Raw genomic sequence first — 27854 nt, forward strand, 5'->3', positions numbered from 1 at the left:
CAGGCTTCTGTCTGTTGTAGGTCATTGCCCAGCTGGGGGCTGTGTACAGCACAAAGGCACGCCCAGGTCTGCAGCCTGAATCACCCTCTGGCCCCAGGTGGCCAACTGGCCTGGTTCCCCTCTCTTGGCTCCTCTCCCCCTACCCATCACAGCCCCCAGACTCGGGGAGACCCAGTTCTGAGGCCTCAGAGCCAAAGCCATTCCCAGCGGCCCCTGCATAGCAGCTCACATTCCCAGGGGTGAGTCAGAGCAGCAGCAGTGGGAAGGGTGTGAAGGGTTAACTTGGAGGGGCACCAGTGGGACAAAAGGCAGCTCAGCTCACCAGAGGTGGAGCTCAGGGGAGGAACGTGACTCAGCACAGGAGCCCATCCAGACAGAAGAGTGAGTTCATGGACCCCCCCCGGTCATTCTCCTCGGCCCCCAAGTACACACACATGCCCCAACCCGTCTCTAGCTTCCAAAGCTCCCGTTCCCACAAGCCAGTCTCCTGCCTGCACACACCATGCCAAGCACATAAGAAAAGCATAAAGAGTTTTGAAATACAACTTTCCTTTTGCTCCCAGAAGGCGAACCTTGATGAAAAGGCCATGGTGCCGAAAGTAGCCTGCACTCTGGGCCAGAGAAGAAATGGGGGGCAGGGTCTCTCAGGGACTTGGAGTCTTCCTAAAGGCCAGGACCTGCCGGGACAAAGACTGTGGGCCACAGGAGAAAGGAGGGATGAAGTGGAGGGGGAAGGATTCCAAAGCTCAAAAGGTCAGAGAAGCAGTAAGGAATAAAATACTAGAGAAAAGAGAAGGCAAGGTAGGGTACAGAACATCGACACAGCCCTTGGAAGCTGTGTGCCCTTGAATAAGCCGCTTCACCTCTCTGGGCCTCTCTGTGGAATTAGGGGATGGACTAGCCCAGGAAATGGCTAAAGTCCTTTCCAGGTCTGGCACCCTAGGAGGCTGGGTGGGGAGAGGCATGCAAGCCCTTAATTCAGTGAACCAACGCTGCGGGCCTGGGAGCCAGGAGGGGATTAAGGAAGCTGCTCTAGGACTCCTGTGGCTTTGCCTTTTACCTGCAACTCACCAGCACCTGCCAGGGGCAAGAGGCCTGGAGAACTGCACAGCTGCCCCGTCTGGCGGTTAGAAACTAGAGCGGGTCCTCTTGAAATTCAACAGGCAGGATTGGCCTCAGCTCAGGGAAAGGCTTCATCTCAAGAATCCGTTCAAGTCAGTAGAGTTAAAAAACTGGTTCATTCTTATTCTTACTTATCCTGAATTAATAGCGAAAAAACAGAGAATGTTTGTTTTCAGTGAATTACTTTAAATTTGCTTTGTTGATGTTTCAATCCTATTATCCAGTTCATGCTAGACTTTAAGTTTGTTTGTTTAATTAACTCATTCGTTCTTTGATGTCCTGCTCCAGTTCTCCTGTGTGTACAGAGAGGAGCCCATCAGCCTCAGGGTATAAGGATACCAGGTCATTTACACCTGGGCCTGTTCCTCTGAATCAGCTGTTCCTGATGAGCATTTCTCTGAACGCAAATGTGGGTTTTTCCCTGGAGGAAATTCTCTCTGTGGCTTCTGTGCAAAATTGCCTGGATCTTTCTCCTCTCTTCCTTATCACTAGATTTTAACTAAGATTTGCTTAGGATCAGGAATAACCTATCTTTATCCAATACAGAACAGGTAAGGAACACAGTCCCAAAGATGGTGGCCATATCTCTGGTACAGTCACCTCCAGATCTGAGAACTTATGGTTCTGTGGAGCAAGGGTGCTTGGGAGCCAAAGCCTCTCTTCCCTGACCTGCTCCATCTCTGGAGAGTTCAGACATTTCCAGCAACATTAATTACTGAGTATGGAACACCTACAATGAGATGGGCCCCGTAAAAATATTTAACGCATATTTTCATATGAAAATCTTATGACAGCCTCATGACATGAGAATTATTATTATTTCCACTTTACTGATGAGGAGAAAGACTCAGAAAGAGATTAAGTCACAAAGCTGGTAAGTGATGGAGCTGGGATTTGAACCCAAGTGGCTCTGACTGCAAGCCTGTGCTGCTCCCTCGGAGGCCCACCTTTTCTGCTATGTTAGGCAGGGTCAGAGGGGCTGAGTCATCCTTAGTAGCCAACTCTGGTTAAGATCTGCGTCAGCGTTGAGGTTCAGGAGGTCTGGGTCCAACCACGGCATGGATTGACAGTGTGGAGCTTACTAGCATTCAACGTGCCCAAACTGAGTTTCTGGACTTGCAAAGGGACCAGGACCCTGCCATTCTCTGAGGCTCTGACCACCTCCTCCCTCTCTGGCACTTCTGGCCTCTTCTCTTCGGGGAAGGGAAGAGAAACCAATGCTCACCAAACACTCACTGTGGTATCTGGCACAGTGGTAGGCGCTTTACGCTGTCTCCTCCTCCAATCCTCACAAAAACCCACTTTCTAGGTAAGAAAACCGAGAAGGCGAGTACCTTGCTGCGGGCCCCCCAGCTGGTAAGTGGCAGCAGTGGGATTCACACCCAGGATGGATCTTGGGGGGCTGTTTGTGTGTCTACAACACTCCCCGGACTGTGATTTCCTCACAGGCAGGACTCTGTTTTACTCATCATACTGTGGGCACTAAATAAATGTTTGCTGCCTCACGGTCCTGCAATGGGGGTTCTCTGTACAAACCTCTTATTCCCATCTGGTCTCTTCTGTCAGCTGTAAACTATGGAGAATAAGACTTGTCGATCCTGATTCCCAGGGACGTGGGGAAAACAAGGGAGGTATAATTTTTAAATTTAACAACAATAAGTAGATAGTAAACCCAATTGCCATGGGGATGAAGGGAGGGCAGGACACTCTGAAATTGCTTAGTAGCTCTTCCTGGAGCCAACAATAGCCATGAAATGCATCATCCTCTGGCCTGGCTGTCCCATCTTCAGGAATGTATAAGCAACGAGCTGACTTAAAGAAACGAAGAGAAAGAAAACCTCCACAGACCAATACAAAAATGCACTGTCTATAATAGCCCTAAATTGGAAATAATTAACTCCCTAGAGTTAGGGAGGGGTTAGGTAAACTATGTTACTTCAGTACAATACACTGTTGTGTTGCCATTTAAACTAACAAATATGTGGACAATGTAACCATATGGAAAACTCCTCCTAAAAGAACATCATTCAAAAAAAACTAGCACCTAAATAGAAAGCAAACAGTGATCGTAACAATGTTGTAAATTGTGCAAACTAGACACAATAGAGACATTTGGTATTTATTTTGTTATGTATTTGTTACTTACTATTTATTTCTATTATAAAGATGGCTAAACAGTCAATAAAAAAGAAAAAGCAGAGGAGATAATAACTAAAAGCATTTGTTCTCAAAGAGGAGAAATCCAAGAAATGTGCTGAGGGACCCATCTACCCTCAGCCCCAAAGGCTTCCAAGGCTCAGGGGGCTGGGTCAGGCTGGGTTTTACCCTCTGCATCATGAGCAAGGACCATCCACCCTTCACTTTTCATCCTCTGTGCCCCTCACAGGAGGGTACAGGTGCACAAATGCCCCCAGGGGGATTGTTCCACCCACCAGGCACCCCTCAGGCATGGAGTGCTCAGCCTGGACAAATGTGTCGCAGACATCCATGCCAGATGTCCACCCACTGCAAGCCCCCGAGGGCAGTGGACACCCTGAGAAAGACTGCCTAAGGGAAGAGAAGATCCTGCTGCCTGTGGCCAAGGGAATGTGGCAGCTCTTCTCTCTACCAACTCGCACACACGCTCCGGGCTTCTCATGGCATCCTCCTCTCTCTCCTTTCCCATTCAAACACAGAGGGGAGCTCCCACTTGACCCTCTCCCTGCCAGTCCTAGCCTAGTACCGACTAATCTAAGGATATGGAGGAGGATGAAGGTGCAGGGAAGAAATAACAGTAAGAACAGTTAGCCTTTCTTGAGCATGTACTAAGTGCCAGGTACCGTGCTGAACGTTTTACATGCATTATCTCCTTTAATCCTCACAACATCCCTCTGAAGTAGATACTAGTATGATTCCTACTTTACAAATGAGCAAAAGGAGGCTTAGAAATGACCTGCCCGAGGTCTCATAGCAGCGAGTGGCTGATTGGGACTTATGCCCAGGTCTGTCCTCCAGCAAGAACCTCAGAGGCTCATGTTAGGGGATGGAAGGAAGCCCTGCCCCCACCTCCCTTGGTTCGCCTGTGCCATTGTCCTTCCATGACATCACCTGCCAGAGCAACAGTTTGGGTAGAAAGCTGGGGTTTCCAGAGATGGCCTACCCCTCCACCCACCCATGACTGGAATAAGCTTTATACAGAGCCGCTTGGGAGGAATGGGGGGCTCTGCAGGGACTGGCCTAAAGCCCATGCTGCCAGAGGAGAAAGGGGAGAAGAGCTTGGCAGGGACACCCTGGCCTCTTTGGTCCAGCCTCCAGCGAGAGCCCTCCCCCCACCCAGGGCGGAACAGAAAGTAGCCAAGCGAGCGGCCACTGTCGGCCAGGCCAGCCTGGAGGAAGCAGGTGCGCTGGGATGGCTTCCTGCTGCCACTGCAGTTGCAGAGGCCCGGGCTTCCTCCTCCAACGGCCAGACCTGCTGGAGGCACCCCCTTCTCTGGGGATACTCACTGCCCCTCTGCAGGGCACTTTGCCAACTGCCTGGCCATCGGCGTGCATGGCCCCAAGTCTGTGACCTGATGCCGGGACCTGGAGGCCCAAGGCGGGGTAAGTTATAAGCTCTACCAGGAAGCACCCACTCTCAGGGTGAGAAGTCTCTCGGGCCCCACCCCCAGCCCGCCCACACATGTCGGCGCTGGTGCCAGTTTTGTGGCTGGAGCGGGGCAGTCCTTGGGCACAGGGAGATACAAATGCTCCTAGGCACATCTCAGGCTCCTGATACACCTCCGCACCAGGCCAGCCCATACTCTCTGCCAACTGCTGACACAACTGAAAACCTTACCCTTGGTGGCCGGGAGGGGCGGCGTGGGGGAACGGAACAGACTGGGAGGCCGCTGTGTCTCTCCTCACTTGCTTTTTTAAGGAACTTACTCCCCAAGATGCCATCTGTGGCCCTTCCGAGTGTCCGATCCACAGAAATGGAGGAGCCCATGCTGAGTCCACTCTCGGGGACAATGAAAGGGGGATCCCTGACAACTCCAAAAGCCACCCCTCTTAAGCCCCTCTCTCTTGCCCACCGGGGGAAGAGGGGGTGGAGGGCCACGCTGGCAACGCAAAGCAGGGACAAGACCTCCAAAGTCATGAGTCAGGCCCAGGAAGCCCTGCCCCTCGCCTCTGAGAGGTAGAGGCTGCGGGGATGGATAATTCTCTCCCCACCAAGGCAGCCTCACGCCTCCCTCCCCACCTACTTCAGCCACCTTGAGGGAAATAACAAAAAGTCCCCTCCTTTCCTAAATGAGGAAACAGCATGAGGAGCCTGGGACATTTCCGGGGTGGGGGGTCAGAGGGACACTCACCCGCATAGCCTGGCCTGCAGCAGGCCAGAGCAAGGAGTCTCCTCTCCGATGCTGCTCCGTTAGCAGCTCAAAATAGCACTGGCAGCAGCCCCGCCCCTGTTCCCCTCCCTCTCTCCAGGCCCCTCCCGTCCAGAGCTGCCCAACCCTGGCCAGAGCCAGTGGGAGAGAGTGAGAGAGTGAGTGGCCTGGAGGACTGTGGGTACCAGGTATGCCGGGAGGAGAGGGTGATACAGCACGCGTGGAAGAGGAGAAGGAGGCTCCTGGAGTGAGGACGTGGGGTGGGGGGCAGGCAGTGTTGGAGGGTTAGGGGCAAGGAACGGGGAGGGTGAGACTTTCCGACTGACACACACCCAGGCTCCCGACAGCTGAGCTGATATGGCCCCTAAAAATAGAAGAGGAATTTGAGACCTGCAGCCCCCCAGCCCCACAGGCCAGGGTCAAGACAAGCACATGCGCGTTCACGTGTACACACACACACACACACACACCCCAGCACGCATGAACACTCGATCACAGCACAGTGTTCCTGAGAACACACAAATCATAGGCTCACCCCAGCCATCTAATTACTGCGGCAGAGGCCAAGACAACCACTAACGTCACATCCAATACAACACACAGGGCCCACTGCCCACTGTGCGCAAACACAGCCATCCTGCAAAGTCCAGCAGGAGCAGAGACCCACACGATCAGTCTGAGGCCCACTGTGGCCGCCTCCCTGTAATAAATACACCGGGGACGTGCATAGGATCAACTGCACGCTCTGCGTAGACATCCCTCTCCCACACACAGCCAGTGACTGCGCAGGCACGGAGGAGGGTGGGGTAGGTGGGGCGTGGTGGGTGGGCCTCGGCCCTGCAGAGAGGAAATCTTGGGTGTCTGGCGGATGAGCGAGGGCTGCCAGTGAGAGGCCAGCGTTCCTCACGAAGAGAAACCTGGCCTGGCTCTTCAGTTAGAACCACAGGGTGCCCAGACCAGGGCTGGGGACACCAGTGAGGCTGAAATGGGAGCTGGGCGCAGGTGGGAAGGAGCCAAAAGACAGGTCTTTTGAAGCTGTCTCAGAAGCTGTCAGCTCTGCAGCAAAAAAGGAAACAGTCGTTGCCTCCCTCTTCCTCTCCAGAAAGAAAAGGGTGGGGGAGGGGGAGGGGGAGGGGAGGGCGGGGGTGCTGAGAAGCCAGAGCAGAGCTGTCTCCTAACCAGTGCCCAACAGGGTGTCTGGAGACCCCAGGCCTGTCACCCTGGCCGGTCCTGTGAGCCCAGTGGGTCCTGTAAACAGTATTACTTTCTCTGCGAAGAGGTTGCTAAGCACTGCCCAAGAGGACCGAAGCCCAGCTCCGGCTCCTACCTGCCACTCGCTGTACAAGCCGTTAGGACGCTGGGCTCGTGATTCTGCTTTCTAGGGAGTGGTGTGTCTTCCCGGGGAGATGGTCTGGCCCTTCGGGGGCACGTGCCATGTCACAGGTCTTCGTACCTCCAGTGCTTTCTTGACACAGTGGTGCCACTTGCCTCAGTGGCACACTGAAATCCCCGGTGGGACTTTAAAAATACTGATGCCTGGATCCCACCTCTTCCCCCTAGTTTCTGATTTAATTGGTCTGGGAGGGCGGCTCGGGCACTGGGAATTTTAAAAGCTCCCCCCGTGATTCTTACATACAGCCACAGCCGAGAGCTGCTTGACTGGAAGGTCAACATAAGGCCTAGTGCAGAGGTGCCCATTTGTTATATCAATGAGAGAGTCAGTGAATGAAGGAATGAATGACTTAGCTGTGTGACCACGGGCAGGTGACTTAGATTGCCCTCATCTGCAAAATGAGGATTATGCTGCACTGACTCTCTTAGCATGAAATTGGTGAAGTCTCAGCCAGTGAAAGGGCTTTGGTTTTCAAAATGTGGTCTCCAGACCAGCAGGACCAGCATCACCTAGGAACTTGTTAGAAATATAAATTCTAGGGCCCCACCCCAGACCTACTGAATCAGAAACCCAGCATTTATGTTTTTACCAGCCCTCTCTGGGTGATTCTGAGAACCACCACTGCTTTAAAGGAATTATTCACACTGTACTGTGGTTAAGTTAGTGAGGCCTCCAGAGCCAGACTGCCTGATTCAATAGTGGCTCTTCCATGCAGTAAACTACACGACTTAACTCTGTGCTTCCATTTCTTCACCTATAAAATGGGGGAAATAATAGTGCCTACTACATAGGGTTATTGTAGGGATTAAATGAATTAGTACTTGCAAAGCCCTAAGAACAGGGTCCAGCCCATATGTTTTCAATAAGTTTTAACAATTATTATCTATCTGTGATCATTGGGGTGGGGGAGAGGCACCACAAGCAAAATTTTCAGGTGACTGAAGCCTACCCCCTTTAAGGGACAAAATACTTTCTATTTTAAGTAGGTTTCTGAATTCTATTACTATTTCCAATCATAAAAATAACAAACATTTTATAGACTCTCTAACTTTCTTTGGTAAAATACTCTGAACTCATCTCTAACATCTTAAACTCTGAGCTCCTGACTTACCACCTGGCTTCTGCCCCACCAACACCCCAAACCACTCTCCAAGGGCACCAGCCCCGTCTCGGCACCGCAGCCAACCTGAAGCCTCGGGCTACCCCCATGTTAGGAAGGCCAGACGCCCTTTGTGTCTGTGTATCTGCGGTTTAGTTCTTTTGTCCCCTACCCCTGCCAGACCATCGGCTGTCACTCTGCCTGTCAGCATGCCTGTCTTGAGCAGTCTCACCTCCTTCTAATATGCTGTTTCTGCCAAAGGCTGTAAAGCCAGATAACCAAGCCTGATAGAAGAGTCCAGAGCAGAACAAATGGGATGTCAGCGAACACACAGCCTCTCCTGTGAGTGAAAGGCCTGGGTTTTCACACGCAGACTCAGTGTTCTCTACATTGGCTGCTTGAGGGCCTTTGAGGCTCACCTGCCATTCGGCAGTGCCCTGGAAGATGACTTCTGGGTGACCGAGTGTCACTTCATCCGCACAGTCTTGTCTGACTTACTAGTAGTAACCGTGGGCCCGTCCGTTCCGAGTTTCTACTCAGATGACTAGATCCTGTCCATTCTGTCTCTGAGATGCTTGGTGTTACTGACGGAGACCATCTCAGGGCAGTTTCACTTCCCTTAGTGAAAAGGGAAACCTCTTCATTCAGAGGGGGAAACTGGGGCCCTGGCAACCCACTCAGCTTCACACATAATCACCATTAGTCCCTCTGCTGCTCAAAGCTCAGTGCTGTCTCAGGACCTGGTCCTTAAGCCTGCCCTATGGCTCTGGGGGCCACGCGGTCACTCCCAAGGGCAGCCGGACCACCTCCAGGCACCTCAGCCTCCCTCTAAGGACAGCCACAATCTGGGCCCTCCTCAGCACTTCACCCTCAACTTCCTCTCACCCTCGCCCTCTCCCCAGCACTCCAGGCTCTCACTCTCTCAGGTAGATCATCCCACGGCTCCCTGCCCTCATCTCCCACAGAGCCTTTACTTATGAAAGCTTCTCCACCAGCCCCTCCACCTTCCCCATTTCTCAAAGTCCATCTTGAGTTCCACCTCCTTCATGAAGCCTTTCCCAAAACCCAAGACCTGCGTGGTAACAGAGTGCAAAGTCTGAATCCCAGCTCGGCCTCTTTCTTGCAGTCTGACCTAAGGGAAAGTTACTCGATTTTTTAGACTTTCCACTTTTTGCCTTATAATAGTACACTTACCTTATAGGGTTGTCGTGAGAATTAAAAAAAAAAAAAAAAAAAATAGTGGGACTTCCCTGGTGGCACAGTGGTTAAGAATCCACCCACCAATGCAGGGGACACGGGTTCGAGCCCTGGTCCAGGAAGATCCCACATGCCACGGAGCAACTAAGCCCGTGTGCCACAACTACTGAGCCTGCATTCTAAAGCCTGAGAGCCACAACTACTGAGCCTGGGTGCCTAAAGCCTGTGCTCGGCGGCAAGAGAGACACTGCAATAAGAAGCCCGCGCACCGCAACGAACAGTAGCCCCCACTCGCCGCAACTAGAGAAAGCCCAAGTGCAGCAACGAAGACCCAACACAACCAAAAATAAATAAATAAAATAAATAAATTTATTAAAAAAAAAAGAAGTACATGGAAAGCACCTAGCATTAGGCCTAGCAAATTGTCAGTAGTGATTAAATTATTATTAAAAACCACAGTGTTGGGGCTTCCCTGGTGGCGCAGTGGTTGAGAATCTGCCTGCCAATGCAGGGGACACGGGTTCGAGCCCTGGTCTGGGAAGATCCCACATGCCGTGGAGCAACTGGGCCCGTGAGCCACAACTACTGAGCCTGAGTGTCTGGAGCCTCTGCTCCGCAACAAGAGAGGCCGCAATAGTGAGAGGCCCGCGCACCGCGATGAAGAGTGGCCCCCACTCGCCGCAACTGGAGAAAGCCCTCACACAGAAACGAAGACCCAACACAGCCAAAAATAAACATAATAAATAAATAATAAATAAAAATTAAAAAAAAAAAAACCCACAGTGTTCACTGTCTATACCTAAACATCAGCACATATGCATGGTGGTTCTTGAGTATACTCAACACGGTGCTCTATTACATACAGGGGAGTCACATACCATGTGGGATTAGATTCTAAAGTCAGCAGGTAAGGCAGAAATAGAATATAGTCAAAATTACTCTTAAAAATCCCTAAACTTGCTCACAAAGTATAGTACACATGGGTTTGTATATACCATTCTATATATCTGAAAGCATAATGTATACAGTCATGTACAGCATTGAGTAAAAGTATACAAAATACAATGGTTACAATTTCAGACTACAGTAATATATAGTTTCCTACACAACCACATACAGGTATCCTCCATTTTTTGAAGGTTTGTTTTATGCCACTTGGCTTTTACGAAAGGCATACATTAGTACCTGTTTCCGATAAGCAAAAGAAATCTGAAGAGGATTTTCGCTTTTACAAAAAAATGCTAAGAACAAAAATAGTGTCCAGTGTTTGTTTTGCAGCAAGCGTTATAGAGGCAGAACACAGGCCGGGTAGCACTGCCAAGCTCCTTCCCCAGGAACTACACTCAGCATCTCAGCATCAAACCGTCATAGCTTTGAAGTGAATCTGTATGTGTGCTTTATCTCGATTTTTAAAAATGCATCCATTAGCAAAATGTGCCTTAAGGTCATTGCTTCTTTACTTTACGCCATTTCAGCTTCCAAAAGGTTTCATAGGAACGCTCTACTTTCGGATTGTGGGGGAGGGGAACTGTAATTGAATTTATTGAAGTTTAATGAGTATATGCCATGACTAAACTGATGTTTTGATGGTAATCTATTTGTGTCATGTGCTTAAGCCTTCTCCCCCTGGAGAACAGGGACGATTTCCTACTTCCTTTAGATACCATCCTACTCCCCAGAACCAGGCACATAGTAGGTGTTCAATAAATATCCATTGGATTTAACTAACTGATCTGAAAGGTACATGTGCAATTAGCCAGGCAGAAAAGAATGGGGAACAAAGGGATATCCAGATTGAGTAACAACTTCAACTACTCTGCTCTCCCACGTTGGTAGTGCTGGGTGAGTGAAAGGGCCTTGGCTCTGTTTCGGGCACTGGGTCAGGCAAAGTGGTTAAGCAGAGCTGGGAGCAGGCTAGACAGGAGGCTCTGAGGAGTAAGTCGTTTACTCTTGCAACTAATGATGATGTGTAATACCTCACGGTGAACACTGTGGGGAAGCACAATGCCTGTTTTGGGGTTTTTTGTTTTTTGTTTGTTTCATCCCCTTACCACTAGACTGTGAACTTCTTGAGGCTGGTTTAGAGGGAGGTAGTTTGTAAAACATTGAGACTGAGGTTCTAATTAGCATTTTAATGAAAGAATACTCCTCTGACCCCATTTGTCTTTCTAGTTCCCCTTTAAATCAAAACTCTTAAAAGAAAAGGGGGGGGGGGTGGGCTATAAACACTGTCTCCATAAATGGATACTAATTATGTAGTGCTTGTGTTATGACTAATTTGCAATGTATAAAGTGTCACTAATAGAACTCTTTATTTAAGGAAGTTGGGGGAAGTCTTGTTTCCAGCACTATGCTCTCAGGGCTGGGGAGAGCCTGGAGCATTTATGCTTCCTGGAGACTCCCCACCACCAGACAGATGCATTCTTCGGGATGGTCAGTTCAAAGGTTTCTCAGCACCTGTGCGTTCCCTCTGTTGGCAATGATTATCCTTTATTACTTTTTTTTTTTTTTTTTTGGTGTGTAAGAAATGTCTTCTCTCCTATAAAATAACAGTGTAAGTGTGTCAGTAGACAGTGAATGGTACCCTTTGAGATACCAAGGTTTTTTTCTGAAATTTTACTGGGCATCAATAACCAGTGGATCCCAAAGGAAGGGAACAGACCCTCTTGAAGCCTAGGGGTGGCCGCAGGGAGGGGAAGGAGGTCTGAGAGGAAACCCTCCGAGACCAAAGATGTACGCGCAGGGATGGACCCAGACATCCCTGCCCAGGAGCTGCCTCGCTGCGTTGCGGCCGAGTCAGCCCCCGGCCCCGCCCCCAACCCCTGAGGCCTACGCTTCCTGGCCCCAACGGCCCCGCCGCCAGCGCAGGGGCGGAGTCGGGGGCGGGGCCCGGCTGGCACATGCGCCTGGAGGCCCGGTGTGCACCCGCCCTGTAGTGCCACTAGAGCCCGGCAGAGGGCGGCCGCCCCCTTCTCAAGGGCCAGCCGGCGCCCAGGCCGCGGGATTGCACCTCCTTGGGGTCGCCCTCCCGGTCCCGCCCCCAAGAGGCGCCCCCTGGGAGCTGGAGGCTGAGGGGGCAGAAGCGGCAAGATGGCCTCTCCCTTTACCCTGGAGGGATATGTCCAGAAGAGGCAAAGATAAGCTCAGCGCAGACTTTGCTTTCATCACTGCTCCATCCCCACAGGCCAAAACAGTCCCTATGTATAGCAGGCACTCAGTAAATGCTTATCGATGGAATAAAATGGATGAATGGATGACTGCATGAGTAAACAGAAGACTCCAGGGATGCCGTGAGCCTGTGTGGTGGGGAGAGGTCTGGGACAAGCAATCCAGGAGGGTCAGTGGACTCGGAGTGGCCAGCCCCAGATCACTGCCCCAGAGGTGGTCACTGAGGCTTTGGGCTCCCCCAGCCCCTGCCTTGGCACACCCAAAGGTTTGCTCAGAGCCTGTTGACACCACACCATCTCGTGGGCACAGAGCCCAAGCAGGGAAGTCTGGGCTTGTCCTCTCTGAGAAGACCAGGAGACCATCCCCTCGAAGTCAGGTCCCGGCTGCCTGCGGGGACGGACCACCTGACTGGTGGCTCCAGTAGGCCTGCTGCTCCCTGAGGACTCTCAGCTGCTGGGGATTTCCTCATGGCCCCTGGGGACTTCCAAACTGCCTCTGCTTGCCAAGCTCCCACAAGGCCCAAAGCCAAGGGCCAACCTTGAGGATGGCTTTCCAACATCCTCCACCCTCCTGCCCCAAATCCCACCAAGACTTGGGGCACTTCTGAGTCTACTAAATGCACCACGCGTGATATTCCCATCCCCACCCCCTCTGGCAGACAGGAGAGAATAAGCATAATGAAGAATTGTTCTTCTCTTTTTCACATAAACGACAACTCTTCTCTGTTTCCAGAGGATAAAAAAAGGAAACCCAGTTTAAGGGTCAGCCACACCAATTTAAATAAAATATCAGTACAGCCTCCCGGGGTGTGAGTTCGAGGCTGTGCTATTTATTCTCAAAGTCAGAGACACTCCTTTAGATAAGCCTCAGTGTCCTCCAAACACTGGATATTCAATAAATGTTTGAGGATCTGTGTGTTCACCTCTGGAGGCCCCTGTTGGGCTTGTTTCTAGCACTCTTTGAAGTCAAAATAAAGCACAGACCCAATCTCCATAGAAGCAGGAAGGAAGAAGCAAAAGCTTCCACTTTTCCTACCAACCCCCCACCTCCGCATTAACAGCCCTGGCCAAATCCACTGGGGCATGTGAGCACCTGTGCATTACCAGGCTGGGCAGAAAACATGCCTGGCGAGGTGGGGAAGCACTGCCCCAGTAGTGGTGGCACACGGCCAGGGACCCGTTGGCCCTGGGGCATCAGGATTCCTGAGTTGGTGAAGTGTAGAAATTGCCCGAGAGGACAAGCCTTCCTTCCTGAGAGGAAGAGAAAACACCACCCTCCCAGCCTCACCAGGGGGACGGCAAGACGAGACAAGGTTCAAGAGCACCCCACCATTTCTTTCTCAATGAGCTGTCTAGAGCTGCACTGTTCAATACAGTAGCCACTAGCTAAGTGTGGCTATTTAAATTGAAACAAGGGAATGCTTCTGATTAAATTAAAAATGAAATAAAATTGAAAATTCAGTTCCTCAGTCCCACTGGCCACATTTCAAGTACTTAATAGCCACGTGTGGCTAATGGCTACCAAGTTGGAAAGCACAGACTATCGAACATGTATCACTTTGAAGAACTTTCTACTGGACAGGTCTGGTCCAGAGGATCCCCCTTTCAGCTTGTCCTTGTCATCCTTGCCAAAGACTCCTTCGGGTGTTGTCCCTGACCACCTGCTGCTCTCTCCCACCCCTGCCCCAGAGTCTGCTTAGACTCCTGTCCCCATGTGCCGTGCCTTGACCCCCAGGCCTCAGAAAGAAGTGGGGGAGGGGACGGTAGCCACACTGTAACCCCCAGCCTGGAAGCAGAAGCCAGATGCAGAAGGGCTGAAAAGGCAAGGCTGAATGGAAGCCAGCCCCCACCCCAAGGCATCCCAGGCCTGGGAGAAAGCCCCTCAGTGCACACAATCATTCCTTGTTTCTGCAGAGTCTCTGGACCATGCATGGGTAAGACATCTGGAATGTAGTGGCCTGAGGGCTTCCCCACATCACCCGCTGCTGGACTCATCTGATGTTAGTGCTCCCAGAAAGAGAAGCGCCAGCAGAACCCTGAACTTTGAAGAGCAAATAAGGCAATGAAGCCTTGTACTGAACAGAATGTTAGGAGTTCTGCCACAGGGTAGTGGGGACCATAACCGGACACCTCCCTGTGATGCCAGATGGATAAAGCAAAATGAGGAAGAGGGGAAGGAGGACGTGGTGGAGAAAGGACTCTGGGGCATGCTCACCTTGCTAGAGAGGCTCAATCAAGCTCCTCCGGGAGGAAGGAGGGACCAGGGCACGGATCCAACTGCTATCACATTCTACCACCGGCACTTAATTTGACAGGTTTTGATACAGTAGCTAGAAAATCCAAGGTGGGAGTGTCTGGGCAAGCTCATATGTGTGAGGGAGGGAGCAGAGAACAGACCCGGGAAGTGGCAGGTCAGGGCTGCCTCTCTGTTCTGTGCCTCGATTCTTGCTTACCCCTAATCCACATGGGCTGTCAGAGGCAACACAGGTGCGAGGAAACACAGTAAGTTGTAAAGAGACCACAAAAAAGAGTTCGTTTGCTCAACTGGAAAACAAATAGGAAAGAAGTCTGGTTATCAAAAGGTATTGGTATCAGCCAAGAATTTGACTGAAGGAAATCACAGGCAAAGTAGCACAGTTTTGAAAACTGGCATCAAACAGATTCGACTGGATGTCCAGGGCAAAGCAATCCCACTCTGAGGCTACCATGTGGCCCTGAGTAAGCTCGGGGACCAGTCTGGGCCTTATTTCCCTATCTCCACCTGGAAGGCGCTTTGGGCAAAAGCACCATCCTAAGGAGAAGAGTAAAGCCCACCCCACCCTCCATGAGCTGAGCTGAGTCGTTAACAGGCTGTGGCATTCCTGTGGGCAGATGACCCATCAAGCTCCCAGGCACCAAGTGCCTCTCAGCCATCAGAGACAGATCAGTGATGATGACAGTAACACTATTCTAAGTGATTTACATGTGTTGATTCATTAATCCTCAAAACAGCCTCACAAGGAAAGTACTAGTATTCTTATTTTACAGATGAGGAAAATGAGGCACAGAGAAATCAACCTGCCCACGGTCACCCAGCAAGGCAGCAGCAGAGCCAGGATTCAAACCCAGGCAGTCCGGCTCCAGAGTCTGTGCCATGCCCAGTACATACCAGTGGATCAACAACACATACACAATCATACACAGCTCCCGATTTGGGGGCCCTTCTGCCTATGCTGGCTTCCTCTTCCTTCTCCTCCCCCAAATGAGCTGAAAGTAGTTCGTACAGCCAAAACCAGCCTTCCCATCCAACTTCATATTTGCCAAGCATCTGGTTCTACAGCAACAATAAGAGCTGCAGTTTGGGGATTTTGAAGAGAATGGGTGGGGAGGGAAGATGGGGGACTCTTTATAGCAGGGGCTCCTCTTTCAGAGGCACAGAGAGAGACCTCAGAACCAGCAGTCTGGACTTCCCTGGTGGTCCAGTGGTCAAGACTCCGCGCTTCCAATGCAGGGGGCACGGATTTGATCCCTGGTCGGGGAAGTTCCACATGCTGCATGGCACGGCCCCCAAAAAAACCCACAAAAAAACCAGTGATCTAAGGAAGACACAGGGGCTGGGTGGGGAACCCAGGGTCCCGATAAAAAACAGGAAAGCTGTGCCTTCTTCTGCCCCAGAAACCAAGTCCTCTGGTTTGTGGCCAGCCTTCCTCTGCACAGAGAAGGTGAGGGCTGGTTAGAAGGGCTGGAAGCTGATGGCAGAAATGCTTTGGAAGGGTCTGGGTGAAAAGGACAACGCAGACTAAATTCTGCTGTGGGTGTGTGTGTGTGTACGTGTGCCAAGCCATTTCCAAGCTGGGTGTCCCGTCACAGAGCCTGGTTCTTCTCCCCAGGTCAGGGCCAAGAAATGATGGGTGGGGGCAGGAAACAATAAAGAAGCCCTGGGAGAGGAATGCAGACAGGCATCCGTGTGACTAGGCAGGGTGGTTCACCTCCCACGACGGAAGGTGAGGGCCTTTTACCAAGCAAGGTGTTCAGGCTGGTACCCCTCACCTTCTCCAAGCCTAGGCCTCATTCCCACCTGCCGCCCCCAACCTCATCTAAACAAAAGACTCCTGTCATTGTCCAGAAATCCTGAAGCCAGAATCAGGATCACTGCAGGCTGCCAGAGAAATGGGGGCTCCTCCAGGCAAAGCCAAGTCCTAAGGGGAATAAGGATTTTGCTGGCCACTTGATTCCAGGCAGACAGCCCACAGCCGTACCCCCAGGTTTCTCAGGCGGTGCGCCCAGTTTCCTTCTCGCCTCTATTGATCTTGATGCATGGCCAAGTGAGTGGGGCCTCAGACTTACCCTGTGCCTGTGTCCTTTAGGTAACCTAGGCCGCCTGCAGAGGAGGATGCAAGGCTGTGCCAGGCCCAGCACAGGCTGGGTCCCCTGTGCCTGAAGTGCCAGGCACACAGGCTCTCACAGCCTGGACCGCTCCAGGTGAGACAGAAGATGCCAGCCCACCCAGGGAGGAAACCTTTCACTGCTCTGAAGCCGGTGCTTCTGCAGGTGGCTCCACAACCAAACCAGCCCACGGATGAGGGACCTGGGGGTGGGCAGGGACAGGATGCAGGCCGCCAGCGGGAACAAGGACATTGTATCAGACCCCTCCCCTCGCCTTGTCCCCGGAAGGCTCCACCGGACTCTCCAGACACTTTCCCCTTGATGGGATGGCGCTGGGCATGAAACTGGGTGTCACAGAGTCATGACCGTCTCATGCTGCCTGACAGTGCCGTCACCGCTTGGCCTCCAGCCCACGCCACTCCGGGCTGAGATCTATCTTTTCGCAGATGTCTTCTGTTCTAGAGAAAGCACAGGCTCCCAGATCACAGTGATGACATCTTCAGCCTTTCTCTTCCACAGAACCAAGCCCACAGGGTGACAGGGAGCAGGTGCTCCTCAAGGTTTCCTGACATCCTGCCTCGAGTGTGCCAAGGCTTGGGGGACACTGGCACCTGGTCCCTGCAGCCCAGAGCCACGCCCCTCCCCAGCCCACCCCACCTGCAGCCCTCTTCTGCCCAGAGCCGGGGCAACCTCACAGTCCTGCTGCCAGAGAAGGGAGCCCAGAAAGTGCCCTGTGAGAAACCTCCCTCCCTGTGGGTACCCGCTTGTCCTAGGGCCCGGCAGTGAGAGAAGCTGGGCAGGGAGGGAGGAAGTGAGTCAGCTCCTTGCAGAAATGGGAATTGGAGGGAGGAGCCAGCAGAATGGAGCTCAGAGGGCAGAGGGCACAGGGGCTGGAAAGGTCACTAAGAGAGGGAACCAGGCCCTGGAGGTGCTGTGTGGCCCACAGAGTGGAGGACGGATACAGGTGACAAACTCAGCGATGCTACCTCCTGCCAAGGCTGGGTGGCCCCTACAGGCCCGAGAACCTGGGTCTGGCAGGCACAGCCCCACCTGAGGATGGAATTCGAGACAGCACCCCTTCCTGACGCACTTACCATCTGGAGGAAGTGAGGCCCTGTGGGATACGGCCAGCCACGTTCTCGCCTCACTGAGGTTGAGTCTCTGGTCCCCAAGGCCTCCCACTGCCTCTCCTGAGCCCCACAGCTCCAGAAGCCCAGGCTCCCCCTGGCCTGGCCCAATGGGGAGACAGATGTTTGCATTTCCCAGAGAGGATGGGAACCGAGTCCAGGCCCCAAGAGCAGAGCAGCTGGGGCTGCCCCACATCTGCCCCCGCCCTCTCCGGCAGCCCCTGCCCCTGCAGGAGCTGTCCCCAGGCTCCAGCTGGAATCTGTCGCTCTGACTGGGAAAAATCCTTGCTGTGAAAATTCCCAGCCTGCCGACATTCCAGCACACAGGCAGCCCAGGGAAAGCAGAAGGAAAGAAGGTGCCCTGAGCCCTGTCAGGCCACATTCTACCCCCTCAGAGACCTGCAGCCAGTAAGACAGGCACATTCCTCCAAGGTCCCCTGGGCCGGACACTGTGTGACCCCATGTGACCCTGAATCTGCTTCTCACCCATGCCTGGTGCCTTCTTTGGCAGGCTGTCCCAAGGACCCTCCTCCCCAGGCCCCTGCTCCTGGCTGTCTAGAGCCCATCTCCCCTCCACTCGTGTGAGGGATGCCGAGGGTCCAGGCACACAAGAAACAAAGTCCTAACACACTGCAGACAAGTCACCAAGGACAGTCAGTGGGGAGGGTTCTAGGAACCCAAACTGAGCTAAACAAGGGAACCCGGACAGAGAGAATGGGAAACCAGTTCCTGACTAGAGAACCATCTTCTTTCCTTCAACAAATATCCACTGCTCTCAGGTGCTCCAGTACGGCAGAAATAAGAAGATAACGAATTAATTACAGTCTTGATGAAAGCTATAAAGGAGAAGGAGGAGGTGCAGACCTGACATGGTCTGAGAGGACCAGGGAAGGCTTCCCTCAGGAAACGATATTCAAACCGGGGCCCGTATGTATGAGGACATGAGAGTGGGCAGGGAAAAGCATGACAGACTAAAGGAACAGCAGAGACTTGATGGTAGAAGCCAGTGAGAACTCTGCGTTGCACACCCACCACCTGCCAGGCACTCTGCCAGGCCGTGCTCCTCACCCTCGTCCCACAGTGCCCACTAGGAGAGAACACATTCACCCCTGTACAACAGAAGAGGACATGTTCTTGGTCAGAGGGGACATTCCGGGGATCTTGCTACCCAAATGCTACAGAGGTCAGTACCAGCATGTCAGTAAGGGCCAAAAAGGTGAGGGGGCAACGTGCCTGGCCTCCAGGATCTAGCAGGGGAGATGGACGAGGGGCAAAAGCACAACCCTCCCCCACCTCGGGGGACCACACCCGAAGGCTGACAAGACAGATGCCACTTGTCTTCCTGCGGCTTCCCTCAGCCGCCTTTCCAGTACCTCTCCCAGCTCCCACGAGATTACATCCCGCCTGCTGCCACTTGGGCTCACTTCCTCTGGCTAATCCTCTGGAGAGACTGAGAGCAACAGTCACACCCTTCTGCAGAATGCCATCCACAGAGCGTGAGGGGCCAGTCACTGCTGCTTCCCCTTTCCTTCTGGAGAAGAGGCTTCTAGTGACAGGGCAGCGGGAACCAGAAGGCCCAGGCCTGGGCTGGGCAGTGGACGTATAAGGATATCCAGAGACTGCCTTCCCCTGCCCTATATAGCTATCTATATGGATATATAGATACCTATCTCTCCTATCCATAGTGAAGGGCAGGAAGCTGATACCTTGAGTTCAAATCCTGACCAGTCACTTAATAACCGTGAAACCGTAGGCAACTTAACCTTAACCTCTCTGTAAACCAGTTTCCTCATCTGCCAAACAGAGATTATTATAATACCTACTTCAAAGGGCTGCTGGGAAAATTTAATGAGTTAATATGTGTGAAACATCTAGAACAGTGTCTAATGAAAGCAGAGTGAACGCTAGCCATGATCTTTGTTCTTGCTCCTATTTTTCATGCCCTTCCCTCAAGGCATTTCTGTTTGGCTGAATCTTTACCAGATCAATTAAATACCACTTAGGGAACACGTACACGCTACGCACTGTACTGGGTGCATACAGAACACTGGGCAAACGCCCACGTTCTTCCCTGCCCCAGAGTTTGTGCAAAGTGGCCGGGCTGAGCCAGGCCGGGGCAGAAAGCCATGCCCTGATTCTGAAGAACATATGGCGGGAGATTAAGGGAGCCAGAGTGGTGACCCAGGCCTAAGGAAATAGTTTCCCAACCAAACTAGAGCCAACAACTGAAAAAATAAGCTTTGCTGACACTGTCCCCTGTATTTCACAGAACGGAAGCTGCTGCCAAGCACCACGCGGGACTCTAGGGTTGGCTGGGCCCCCCCCAAACTGCACAGCAAGAGGTGGGGGGCCACGAAGACTCCACTCCTTGGCAGTGCCTGTCTGGCACGGTGGGCGCCCACAGTGCTGCAGATGCCTGGGGCACATCCGTACCCGCTGCCCGGACGGACAAAGGAGGCGCCAGGCAGCCTGCCCAGGCAGCGGGGGAGCCCTCACCCCAACTGGTCACCGGACCCCGCCCCACGATGCTGCTCTCCACCCCAGGCTCCAGTGAGGAGAATCCAGCAGCTTAGTGTAGCGGGGTGGCGGGAGCCCTGCTGGCAGGCAGAACGCGTGCTTGTGGTTTCTGGGAAATGCTGTAGAGATTTGCAGCATTTTTAAAATACTTGTGTTCCCACCCGCCACACACGCCCCCCTTCACCCCACTCCTCACCCACCCCCAGTCTGGGTGTTTGCATATCTGGTATTTTCCAGAACCACTTCAATGTAAATAAGAGAGATTAGAAGGGAGAGGAGGACAAGGTGGCCAGGGAGAGTCAGGATGGGCCAGAGGAGTTCTGGCCAGGGCTGGAAGGGGCCGGAGCAGGCTACCTCAATCAAGGCTCTGCCCTGCACCAGGACTCCAAGCTGTGCCTGCACAAACAACCGATGACCATGACATGTACCCACACCCAGTCCAGTGTGGCCTGGGCACTGTGCCCACCACCCACGGGCTGGGTGGCCAGGGCACTCTGGGACTGTAGTTCATCTAGCATCTCACTGGGAAAAAAGCAGAATGGTCCTCTGAAGACAAAAGGGAGACCTAGCAGAATAGAAGTGACCTAGTCTACCACACTATCCTGCTGGTCCCATGTACCCCACTAATCCAGGACAGACAACCCCCCAAAATGCTCCCAAAGACCTTTCACCCACCAGTTCTCACACCCTTGACACCTACCCACCCGCCTCTCATTACCAAAACGACATAGTTTGGGTTCCACTCTGAGCCCCCAAACCAGGGCTCTCACATGGTGAGACTCTGATGCCAGAGGTGCCAGAAGCTTTGGCGCAAAATGAAGTAAAAAATTCCTGGAGTAACATTAGGAACAGAGAATTCTAGAACCCTGAACTCAGGCAGTACCCAACTTCTCCACCACCAGAAGCCAGTGGGAAGCCCACTGCCCAGAAGCTGGCCTGGCAAGGCCTGGAAGCAGCACAATTTCAAGTCTCCCCTTGGAATCTTGCAGGCCCCACTCCTGACAGCACCCAGGGACCCTGGGGACAAGGTTGGTGAGGCTCATACCGTTTCCGCCCAGGGGACTAGGGCCTTCCACTGCAGCAAGGGGGCCCCTGCCTTCTCCCAGATGCAGGCAACCCTGAAAAAAAGCTGGAAAAAGAAAGAGAGCATCCAGCGTCCCATCTTTCCCGCCAGCTGGCTGTTTTTGACAGAGCTACAGAGAAAGAGTTTGGACAAAAGCGTTAGGCGTCCCGTTGGAAAGAAAACCTCACCAGGGGCAAGAATGGGAGAGCACTAGGACGGATTAATTAAAGAGGCTGCAAAATTACCTTTCTTGGATGGCATTAGAGACTGGGCAGAGGAAAGGGTACTAATCTTCCTAAGCATTTACTACTGGCTAAAGTTTATATAAGTGACATCAGCTAATACACAAACATGTTTATCTTAAATAAAGGCCCACAAAGCATGGTATACAGAATAAAAAACAAGTCTCCCTTGAGCTCCAATCTTATTCTCTTTCTGAGAGAAAACTGTAGTTAGTTGGGTGTGCATCCTTCTCTGATTTAGTCCTCTCAATTCTGGGAGGATAGAATAGAGCCGGTTTATAGAGGTCACGGGTCACTTCGCCTCAGAGGCCTCTCCTAATGGCCACCCCTTTTCTCCCTAGCACAACTGGCCACTTCCTCCTTCTCACCCCATTGCATAGCTGTGCAGACCTCTGTGATAGCAGTTATGGTGCTTGGTTGCATTTCTTCACTTAGGTCTATGCTTCCTCAAGGAAAGATTATATTTTATTTATTTAATCCCCCTGTGCCTGGTACAGTGCCGGTTCTTAAGCACACTTCATTCAGTGTTTAAGGGAGTGAGTAAACTGAGGCTCACAAAGTTTGGTAATTTTAGTAAAACTCAAACACAGGTCTTTCTGACTCCAAAGTCTACGCTCTTTACACTATAACATGCTCTCTTCCCAATTCTGGAGTGTGGATGTGGTTTAGATGGACACGACGACCTCTTAAGGAACCTGACAGCCCTATAGCCTTTGTTTGTTTGTTTATTTATCTATTTATTTATTTACGGCTGAGTTGGGTCTTTGTTGCTAGGCACAGCCTTTCTCTAGTTGCGTCCAGTGGGGGCTTCTCTTGTTGCGGAGCACAGGCTCTAGGTGTGCGGGCTTCAGTAGTTGTGGCTCGCAGGCTCTAGAGTGCAGGCTCAGTAGTCGTGGCGCATGGGCTTAGTTGCTCCGCGGCATGTGGCATCTTCCCGGACCAGGGCTCGAAACCATGTCCCCTGAATTGGCAGGTGGATTCTTAACCACTGCGCCACCAGGGAAGCCCCCTATAGCCTTTGAGTACAAACCCCAAGGTCCAACAGAAGAAAGTGTACCACGGATCTCGGGCAAATGCCTGACAGCTCAGGAAACTAGCCTTGACTGGGAGGGAGTGGTAGGCCTTCCTTTAAACCCCCATCTCTCCCCTCCCACCACATCCTCAGAAGCTCAGGGGAGCAGTGCTTTCTAGGTACGGCTCCCATGCAGGCCAGCTCCTCTGGCTCTTGGTGGCAGAGGGACAACCACATCGGCCAGGGTTTAGCCAGCTGGGCTTTTCTGAGCTCAGCAGAAACATCTTACATTCCCAGACAACACATTTGTCCCCCGTGAAGGGCCCACTGAGGATACAAACAGAAGGGACCTCTCTCCCCTCTCCCAGGTCCTAGTCCCGGCCAGGCTTCTACCCCTTCTTAATGGTTATTGACTTTCCCACTCAGACTCATGGACCTGGAGGAAGGAATTCTGAACCAACTGGGGTTTTAAGGTCCTCATCGTTACCAACACCTGCCTCAATCTCGCCAACTCAAGGAACTCTTTGCCTTTAGAAAACTTAAGGGTAATTGATCCCAAAACAGATGTCCCTAGAACATTTTCCCTGAGGAGCCAAGGAAAGAATGTAGCATCTTCTCCTAAACCTGGCAGTCACGCTTGACCCCTCTTCTCTTCCTTCTCCCACACCAACCAATCAACAAGACTACAATGCACCCCAATGTTCATAGCAGCACTATTTGCAATAGCCAGGACCCGGACAGATGAATGGATAAAGAAGATGTGGTATATATACACAATGGAATATTACTCAGCCATAAAAAAGAATGAAATAATGCCATTTGCAGCAACATGGATGGACCCAGAGATTATCATACTAAGTGAAGTAAGTCAGAGAAAGACAAATATCCTATGCTATCACTTATATGTGGAATATAAAAAAATGATACAAATGAACTTATTTACAGAACAGAAACTGGGACTTCCCTGGTGGCACAGTGGTTAAGAATCTGCCAATGCAGGGGACACGGGTTCGAGCCCTGGTCCGGGAAGATCCCACATGCCGCGGAGCAACTAAGCCGTGTACAACAACTACTGAGCCTGTGCTGTAGAGCCCGTGAGCCACAACTACAGAGCCCATGTGCCACAACTACTGAAGCCCGTGCGCCTAGAGCCCATGCTCCAAAAGAGAAGCCACCTCAGTGAGAAGCCGGCGCACCGCAACGAAGAGTAGCCCCCGCTCGCCGCAACTAGAGAAAGCCCGTGCGCAGCAACAAAGACCCAACACAGCCAAAAAAAAATAATAATAATAATAATTAATTAATTAATTAATTAATCTTTAAAAAAGAACAGAAATAGATTCACAGACATAGAAAACAAACTTATGGTTACCAAAGGAGAAAGGGAGGGAGAAGGATAAATGAGGAGTTTGGGATTAGCAGATACAAACTACTATATATAAAACAGATAAACAACAAGGTCCTACTATATAGGACAAGGAACTATATTCAATATCTTGTAATGAACTATAATGGAAAAGAATCTGAAAAAAATATATATTTTATATACATATATAAATCTGAATCACTTTGCTGTACACCAGAAAGTAACACAACATTGTAAATCAACTATATTTTAATTTAAAAAAAACTGAAATAAAAAAGACAACAGTCGGGGCTTCCCTGGTGGCGCAGTGGTTGAGAATCTGCCTGCCAATGCAGGGGACACGGGTTCGAGCCCTGGTCTGGGAAGATCCCACATGCTGTGGAGCAACTGGGTCCGTGAGCCACAACTACTGAGCCTGCGCGTCTGGAGCCTGTGCTCCGCAACAAGAGAGGCCGCGACAGTGAGAGGCCCGCGCACCGCGATGAAGAGTGGCCCCCACTCGCCGCAACTAGAGAAAGCCCTCGCACAGAAACGAAGACCCAACACAGCCAAAAATAATAAATAAATAAATAAAAATTAAAAAAAAAAAAAAAAAGAAGACAACAGAGCCTACCTCAGTTGCTCCCGTCTGATACATCTCTCCACCTCCACTGCTTCTACCCAAGTTCAGGCCTCCATCCATCCTACTGAGATTACAACAGCTCCCTCACTATTCTCCCCACAGCTATCCTTGCTACACCTGAAAGCATTCTCCATAAGCAGTCAGAGAGATTTTCGAAAACCTGTTCCCATCCCTCCCTAATTAAATTGCTTCATTGCCCTTGGGTTAAAGTTCACATTCCCTAGCGTGACTCACAAGGGCCTTCATGACCTGCCCCTGCTTGCTTGCGTCTCCTGCTGCTTCTCTCAATAATGTCCCCACACTATCCCCCAGTCTTATTCCCCAGATGTGTCATTCTCTCCAACCTCTAGACCTTGACATGTGTCTTACAGGCTTCCTCTTCCTCCTCTTGCCTCCCTGACACTCATCTCCTACCCAGATGTCAGTCCTCCCTGACTCATTCCCAAGGCTGTACTAAAAGTCCCTCTTCTGTGCTCCCTAGGGCCGTGTCCTGGCCCCTGTCACTGAGCTTCTCAAATGGCATTGTCCTTGTCTGCCACTTGACCATCCCTCCCACCACACTATGAGTTCCTTGGGGCTGGGGTTATGTGCTGCTCACCGCTGGACCCCAGGACCTAGCACACAGAAAGTGCTCAACAAATGTTTGTTTAATAGATAGGTGAGCGGAAGAAAAGACGCAGAAGAGTTGCTTCTCTCAGGCCAGCTGAGTGGTTCCTATCAGGCCCCAAGTCCATCTTACTACCGTAGCTCACCCCTGCTCCCAGTGGAACCCTGTCTAGCAGCTACAGGGATACATGAAGAAGGTGTGAGCCAAGCATTGTGGACACACACCATGTGAGAAGGAAACCCAAGGGGCTGTCTCTCCCTGGGGCCTTCTGAAGAGGCCATGGAAAAAGCCATGGGGCCTGGCCCCCATCTGTGTGCGGAAAGAGAACAGATGGCTAGCCAGCTCCCTCAGAGCTCCCTGGGGACAGGCAACGTGTGGACACAGTTGATGGATGGCCTGATGGGCAGGGTGGCCGCCAGGAGCTGTACCCGTGGGGCTGGAGTTGTCAGGGTACCCCACCCAGCAGCCTGGAGGAGGCGGGAAGACTCTTTTCTTGGCATGGAACTGGGATTAGAACTGCTGCCAAGAAAAGGAGCAGGAGTAGGAGTGGGAGGAAGAGGAGGAGATAGAGGATGAGAGCCGCAGAAGAGGCTGCAGCACTCCCACACCAGCTCCGGGGTCTGTCCCAGGAAGCTGGAATGCTGGGCTCACTCCACTCCCCTCTGCTGTAGCCTGAGTCCCCACCACCTACGCAGGTGGGAAAAGATACAGGGCTTCTCTTAACCTGTCGGAGGACTCTAGGAGACTCATGAGGACGGGGCTTTCTACTACGTCCCCTGCCCGATCCCTCAGGTGGACGAAGACGTCCTCTGGGCACCAGCTGGGTTTGCCCCACAGGGACGAGAACAAGCCAGCATTTCAGGGATACCTGCTGTAATGTGGAATCCACCAGGGCCTCCAAAGCTAAGCCATCCACTTCCCCAGGGATGAGGTAGCAGCAGCTAGCTGGGAAGGGAGAGTGGCTGGGAAATATGAGATACCAGGCTGATCCCTGTGCTATAAAGACAAAACTAAACAGCATCTGAGATGCCAGGCCCAGGGCCCCACAGAGGCCTGTGCTGTGGTTCAACAGGGAGCTGGCAACAATCCCCCAGGGGAGATTCATTCTTTAAGAAGAAGACAGTTCCATCTGTTAAAAGCAGTGTTAGCCTGGTAGAAAGCAGACAGACATGGCAACATGGTATGATTTTTGGTTCTGAAATAAAGAATACTCCCTCTAAGTTGCAGTTCCCTGAGTTCAGTCTAGCCTGATGGCTAACACATAGTAGGTGCCTGATGTGTGTTTCCGGAATAAATGAGTCCAGGTCCTCCCCCGGATTCCACGACAGGCCCTCTTCCACTCACTACCCTTTCCTGACTAGCAAAGCTGCCTGACTCCACCAGCCCCAGGGTAAAGGAAGGTCGGGAACCCAACTCCAGTGCTTCCTGCCAGAGCCTAACCCTGCCGCTCCCAGGCCCCCCTGGCCCGAGATGCTGCCAGGCTGAACAGCTATCTGAGCTTCCACTTCCCCTCCCCAGGAGAAAGCTAGGACCAGGACTCTGCTTGCTTCCTTAGCATTTCCTCCCACTTCTGACTTTGACACATCTGGCCGGTCACTTAGTGCTGAAAAGCCCTGGCCAGGCTATGCAGTGGTCAGGCTGCAGGGACCAGATCCGAACCATCCTAAAACCCACAGCCAGGAGAAAGGGATGGCTAGAGGCCAACTCGTCCCTCCTGGACTGTCTCTAGGCAGAACATTCCAAACTGATATGTAGCCACCCTATCAAAAGTCCCCTGGGGTTAGAGATCTCCATCCCCTTAGAGACCTGCTCATACACCTAATCTCAATCTCTTCTGCTCCTATGTCACCCCTTTCCACTGCTGTTTTGTGTGGGCAGGATAAGAGCTGGGATCTCAGGGATAGTCAGGTCATACTATCTCTGTAGGCTTGATCCCTTTTGCCTTTCCAGGGCCGTGCTTTTTCTTCTTCCAAGAGATAATAAAGACTCTTGGAGCCCGAGTGATCTTTATAAATCAGATCCAGTCACTCCCTGCTGAACACCCTACAATGGTCACTGGGATAAAATCTGAACTCCTACCATTATTTACAAGGTCTTCCATGATCTGGCCACTGATTATCTCTGCAACCTTACCTGGTATTCAGCTCCTCAGTCACTCAGGGGTAAAAGGAGGCCTGAGGTCATCTCCCCAGGAGCTACCAAATGTGAGCCCTGATTTAAAATAATTTATCTTTTTTCACCTCCAATATCTAAATAATGGAAATCCTATATTTTAGTCCAGATACCAGTCTGGACTAGTAGTAGCCCAGAGTGTCTCTCATATCTGGAAGTGGCACATGTTAGCCCCCATGCCCCAATTGAGGGCTCAGGACATATTAGCCCACCAGGGTATCATAAAGCTTGTATCGCTGTGTATCACACCTTCTGAGGTCACTCCTCCCCACAGGCCAGGTAAGTTGTCCCGGAGCCCAAGGAGTGGCACGGCTTCACCAGTCACACACTCGCTAGGCTCTGACGGTAGCTCTTGGGTACCCCCATCATCCACCCAGGTATAGTCGCAGGAGATGCCAACATCCCCAGTTCCTGCTTACCCCCGGCTGCCCAGGCAGACA

General features: G+C 51.9%; 1 protein-coding gene and 1 long non-coding RNA gene across 28 annotated transcripts in view; one reads left to right on the plus strand and one right to left on the minus strand.

Annotated features, from left to right (window-relative positions):
* The window catches only part of MYO18A (myosin XVIIIA), a 96494-nt gene that overhangs the window by 56252 nt on the left and 12388 nt on the right, over positions 1-27854 (minus strand). The window contains exons 1-3 of one of the 27 annotated variants that reach the window (XM_082442747.1): positions 5451-5546; positions 1072-1258; positions 550-677 (exon numbers count right to left, since the gene is read on the minus strand). The exons of 22 other annotated variants lie outside the window; for them this stretch is intronic. In XM_082442747.1, coding sequence (XP_082298873.1) covers positions 550-589 — 40 coding nt within the window. In that variant the 5' untranslated portion in view covers positions 590-677; positions 1072-1258; positions 5451-5546. Of the gene's footprint in view, positions 1-543; positions 678-1060; positions 1259-5450; positions 5547-27854 lie in introns of those variants that run through there. 4 more of the 27 variants (XM_082442746.1, XM_082442748.1, XM_082442756.1 and 1 more) reach the window with 4 other exon arrangements.
* Positions 1265-27819, plus strand: LOC309650896. Its single transcript, XR_014257802.1, has 3 exons — positions 1265-4701; positions 5569-5656; positions 16671-27819. It is a non-coding gene; the product is annotated as an uncharacterized lncRNA (long non-coding RNA).

Source organism: Balaenoptera physalus (genome assembly GCF_965194825.1).
Source record: "Balaenoptera physalus genome assembly, chromosome: 20".
NCBI lineage: Eukaryota > Metazoa > Chordata > Mammalia > Artiodactyla > Balaenopteridae > Balaenoptera > Balaenoptera physalus.